This window comes from Cornus florida, unplaced genomic scaffold, assembly GCF_030987335.1.
Source record: "Cornus florida cultivar Cherokee Brave unplaced genomic scaffold, ASM3098733v1 CherokeeBrave_3.0.0_Hap2_Chr06, whole genome shotgun sequence".
Lineage (NCBI taxonomy): Eukaryota > Viridiplantae > Streptophyta > Magnoliopsida > Cornales > Cornaceae > Cornus > Cornus florida.
Window position 1 is genome coordinate 50,738,304 of NW_026775576.1, and position 5,881 is coordinate 50,744,184.

General features: G+C 33.1%; 1 protein-coding gene across 1 annotated transcript; it reads left to right on the forward strand.

Moving 5' to 3' along the window:
- The first annotated feature begins 2,637 nt into the window (after window positions 1-2,637).
- LOC132314856 (uncharacterized) lies at window positions 2,638-3,463 on the forward strand. The gene has a single exon (XM_059813651.1). It carries the CDS (start codon window positions 2,709-2,711, stop codon window positions 3,336-3,338), a length of 630 nt encoding a protein of 209 aa, XP_059669634.1. The 5' UTR covers window positions 2,638-2,708; the 3' UTR covers window positions 3,339-3,463.
- Window positions 3,464-5,881: the final 2,418 nt, after the last annotated feature.

Consider the following 5,881-nt stretch of genomic DNA (forward strand, 5'->3'; position numbering starts at 1 on the left):
AAAATACCCTTATGATATACATATAGGGTGTATAACCTCTCATATGTTTTGAAAAATACCTAGGCTCCGTTTGTTTGGATGTAAAATATTTTTCAGAAAATATTTTTATTTTTTATTTTTTTGTGTTTAGTTGTCGTAAAATATTTACAAAGAAAAAAAAATTAAAATTTAACATAAATAATTTATCCATTAATTTTCGGTAAGTAATTTTACATGCCCCGCCGATGGACTCGATATAGACCTTTGCCAAACACCGACAAAGTAAAAATAAAAGATTATTTTACTTGAAAAAGAAAAATATTTTCTAAAAATAATATTTTACGTCGAAACAAACAGAGCCTTAATATTTAATTTTTGTGCAAACAATGACTTGAATACTGAAAAGACAGTGTCCTTTTGTAACCGAATAAGAAAGTGTAAAAAATAATTAAATGTGAAATGACTAAACTGCTCCTTTTTTTTTTTCCCCATTATTGAAAGAAAAAAGAGTATTTTTAGAATTTTATATCTTAAAAATGTCATTTGCAGTTTGTAACCAAATAATGATCTCTAAATATTCTTTGATCATTTTTCAAATTTAACTCATTTATATACCTAAAAAATATTTTAGAAGTGATATTTATTCAAAATTAAAATATTATGGATGTTTTTTTCACTTTGTCCTTATTTTTATTTGTATGGAAGGTTTGTGATTCTGTGAAATAGGAATAATTTTTTTTTTTTTTTTTTTTTGTAATTTTAATACTTGTATCCACGTAACTTTGTCATGTTAGCTTCAATCTTATCGGTTAATGGGCGTTAGAAGAGTTGCGATGTAACCATTTGTTAGTTAAAAAGAGGTCCAAATGTGGGGAAATAAAAAAAAATTAGATAAGATCGTGGAATTAGTTTACTGTGTTTTTTTAGTGCGTGTTTGTTTTGTGTACTTTTTGGGTTTAGTGCGTGTTTGTGTCACAACTGACAAGTGACACAAAAAATGGTTGAAATGGGCAACGTTTATTTTGAGCGGATTAGAGTCTATTGGTGGCTAGTCAACTTCAACTTGGATATGATGATTATTGGATTGAAGTCATAAGATACAATTAAAAATAGGGAATTTTTTTTTTATTTTTTTTCGGTAACTAAAAACTAGGGATTTTGGAGTTGACTTTATTTTTTATTTTACTTTTAAAGTTGTTAATTATGAGAATGATAAACGTTTTAGAAGAATTGATTTGTTTTAGCTGTTTTCATTTTTATTTGTAAGGGGAAAGACGAGAAAAATAAAACAGCCTATTATATAAAAAAAATTGTTGTTAAAAAACACTCTAATATTTCCAAAAAGATGAAATAAGGATCACCTTTCCCTCACAACATAGCATGAAAATGATATTACATAGCATGAAAATGATATTGTTGCCATTCCAAAATGAGGAAAAGACAAAATGAAACACATGTTTTACAGTAAATTGTCTGACCTAATAGTTTTGATCGGTCATATTTACATTATACAAGAAAATAGAAGGGGTTCCATTCTTTTATATTTTGCATACGAATCATATTTTGCTGACAATTCACTCTATCAAGTGCTAGGTACTTGTCATTCAATTCAAAAATTTAAGTTGTTCAATGATATGATACGTTTTTTATTAACCCAAAACCCTCACACCATATTAAGGGCCCTGTGGAATAATTGCCCCACTAAAATTTCTTTTATTTACAAATTATATATAATTTTTCTTAAAATCTTAAGAATGCCTAGCTCACTATATTTACCCTTTTTTTTTATAATACTTCACTATACATTATTGTTGTTCAAAATTGTCCCCCCTCATCTAATTTTCTAGATCATTCCAATCTAAACACGCGACACACTGGTCGTGGTAAGGCCAACCTACCAAACCCTATCAATACATATGTTCTTTTGAAATAAAAAAGTATAAAGATTTATACATTGCTAATTTTAAAAATATCCAAGAAAAATTTAGAAAAGTTACATCAATAAACTTTTCAAAATTACATAAGCTTTGGGATAGAAGGAATAGTAACTGTCAGAAAACGCATGCATTTTAAAAAATTTCTTCAATTACAGTTTTTGAAAACACTAATCAGAGGATTTAGGGGGAAAGCACTAATTAGAGGAAATTTTAAGTTAATTTAAAAATCAGAAAACAAAGTTAAAAAAGCGATACTACGAAACAAGTCCAGGTGATATGAACTATTACAAGAATGTCAAATGACTGCATACATTGTATTTTAACTATTAATTCTACTATAACAATTGATTATGATCACTAGTTTCTTGTGTCGCAATAAAGAGAGAGAAGGAGACAAAATTAGGCAACCAAATCATAGCGATCAATTTGACAGAGAAAACTTCTAAAACAGTGGATTAAAGCTGAGATCATGAGGTATTTTCCATGTATACTTATATGCATATGGTGATTTTTTTATATGTACATATGTAATAACAAGTCCAAGGTAAATCAAGTTGATGTGTATAGTTGTTGTATACACCAAGCAAGTTGATACATAAATGTTCAAAGCCGGCATCGCTGACCACCACCGGCCCTTACGCACACACACACAAACACACACACAAAACAAACATAGACTTTTCTCAAAGTCAATCCTTCCCTTGTATTTATAAATTAACACCACTTCTCTCTTCCTCTTCCTCCATCATCATTAGGCAACTCAACTAAACCTAAACCCTAACCCTCTCTCATATGGGCAATACGATCACTCCATGTTATTGTCAACCAAATTCACGTTCATTGGTGAAGCTAATCTCATGGGAAGGAACCACAAGGGTTCTCACCGGAAAACGGCTAGCCGGAGAGATCATGTTCCAGTTCCCGGACCGCATGGTGTGCCATGCAGACTCATTCTTCATCGGCCACCCCATCCCAGCCCTAGCCATCGACGACGAGCTCATGACCGGACAAACCTACCTCGTCCTCCCCCTCGATTGCTTCACATGTAACGTGCTGTCGGCTTCTTCCCTGGCCGCCCTAGGCGCTAGCCCTAAACCGGCGCCGGTCAACTTCAAAGGGTGCCCATTTGAATACATAAAGGGCTCAAATGGAAGAGTGTTGATCAAGGTATTGCCGGAGTTCATAATTAAGCTTATCACAAGAGGGAAGGAACTAGAAGGGGGAAAAGAAGAGTCAGGTACTAGCCCTAGCCATAGTTTTCTTTGTAGCACACCAGAGTTGAAGAAGCACTATGATATGTTGGTTGGGCCTAGAGAGCAAGTTTGGTCACCTAAGCTCGAGACCATTTCCGAATATAAAATTAGGTATTCACCATGCAGATTTATAGGTTTGGAATGGAAACAGAAAGAGAATGAAGGATAATCAATTATATATTTCTTATATAGATCTAGATATATGGTGATTAGTGCTGTGTTTTTATTTTTTTGTCAGTATTGCAAGTTGTACAAACATTAATATCAAAATACTAGTTTCTTTTTAAGGATTAATTGCTTTATTTTTTTTTTTCGAAATCTGCAGATAAACATATAATTAATTGCTCTTTAATTTTTTTTTTTTCGATAATTGAGTTGTATAAGACTTTGTCCCGACTAATCCACGGAACCTCTTCTTTGCTTTTATATTATATGTATTGTATATTATGTGGAATTGATCATTGACTTGAATTGATGATCTCGATTACTAGTTTCTTAGAATTTTGATTTTGATTTTCCTTCTGCATGCTAAAAAATAATTTGAAGATATTATGTACAAACTAATCATTGATTGATTAGAACTTTAGCATATCTCGTACTCTATTTGAGTTCTATATTTTTAAATTTGATGCATTTCATGGGTATTAATAGTAACAAAATAGGCCATAACTAAGGACAATTCATCATGGGTTGAATACAATATGCAGCAAACTCTTCAAAGAGAGAACTATTCTGATGATCCATAAGCTGCATGTGGTTAGTACCAAAAAGGGAGAGAAAACAAAGTGATCAAAGAGAGAAAAAAATTAAGATTAATGATCAGTTGATAGAGCTAATTTAATCATGCATGAATTGGTCACAAATTTGTTACTTTTAAATGGATTTGATAAATAAGATTTACGAGTTCATAAAGTTGGATTGGCATTAGGGACTATAATTGTGCAATCCGAAAACAAAAAATTAATTTAGTCATTTTGATCTCAAAATATACTTTATATTGACTGTTACAATAAGAGAGTGATATTGTTCATGTAGCTCCTGTGATCACTTCGATGGCTTCGTGGCAGTTACTGGCTCAACAAGTTTCTGTAGAGGCATCATATCTAAGTGGGGCAAGAAAAATAATGGATATATATATTTTTTTCTTAATTAATGCTACCAAGTTGCATGCAATCTGATTTCACAAATCAGATGTCCTCATCTTGTCCCGGGCCATCTAGAAATTAATATGGAGACTTTTCTTAATCCTGTATTTTATGTTGATTGTTTATAAGAATCCAAAGATAGAAAAGAAAAGAAAGAAATTAACTGTACATTTTCTCCAATTAATTCAATTTTTTATTTTTTTTATTTTATTTTTTTCAATTCCAATTATTTCATTTAGGAAAATAAAAAGTAGTAGAGTGATTTAGCCGCCAATATACTAATTTAAATACTTTTTTTTTCTTTTATGGATTTTAAATTTCAATTGAATCCCACTTGTGATTAATTTAGCCCAATAATTAAATTTGAAAATAGGAGTGAAGCACCGTTCTATAGAACATGTGAATGGATCGATGGTAACTGAATAACATCAATTCTAACATTTACGAACTCAAAGGTTTACAAAGTATTATCAACAACAATCAATACTAATGAGAGGACAATACGTCAAGAGAGAGAGGCAAGCTTTCATCATGAGACCTCCTCTTCCTCGTCGGAATCCTCTCCCAACCACCTTAAACCACCCACTTACCCCCACGTAGCAAATCTATCGGTACATCATCATCCAAAAGCATTCTTAAGAGACAATTCGCTCATCATATATATGTTCTGTCCACCCCTGAACTTAAACCTCTATCTAAATCTCACACTCTCCCTAATAAACCATCTTCATCTTCCATAATCGCTTTACAACATTTACAACTGTACCACCCACCTATTCCCCCATCCACACATGGAACCCATCAGGCTCACAAAGGATTTGGAATGGGCTCAAGAGAACCTAGAAAGAGATGAAGAAATGAGGAAAGACCTACGTAATACTATTTCTCAAATTCAGTCCGATCTGGCTAAGAAGACTTCACTGCCACAAAACTCTCCAATTAATATGCACTTGCTCAGGTAAACGCACCACTGCTTATAGCTCTAAAGGCATGATTTCTCACGCGCCACCATCCACCCACCGTGGAGGAATAGCCTCGAGTCCACCACCATTTTCAAATTCAAATTCAAATCTCGTCCCTACTTTGGGTAAGTCCCATCTTTACTCTTCTAATTTTGACCAGCACACAACCCTCTATATTCATCAAAATAGCAGTTCTCGATCAGCACTCTGAACCACTTGCAGAGTCAGGCTTACCCACTAACACATTCCATCTCCCACAACTAGTCACAACTCATCTCCCAAAACTAGATGCTACAACAACTCTCTCACACTATCCTCATCCTCAGAAGAGTTGGTCTGATAGAGTCCAGAACTCCACTAGCGGAATGTGCTTTGAATTTGTGGATCTTACCAATATAGTTACCAACCATACCGAGACAGAGACTCTTCTTGATCCTATATATGAGATAGCTGAGGAAGGAGCCAGCTTATAGAATGCATGCTTTGTGGGGTTTTTCCACCAGAAAAACTTCTTTTTTAACTAGTCAAGTCATTAGCTTTGAAATATTGGACTAAGTTTGGGTTGAAAGAGGTTTTTGCAGATCAACAGAAATTCTTCCTCCTTT

Bases quoted from the DNA above. Each gene is read 5' to 3' on its own strand.
- LOC132314856 (XM_059813651.1), top strand. From the start codon at position 2,709: ATGGGCAATACGATCACTCCATGTTATTGTCAACCAAATTCACGTTCA.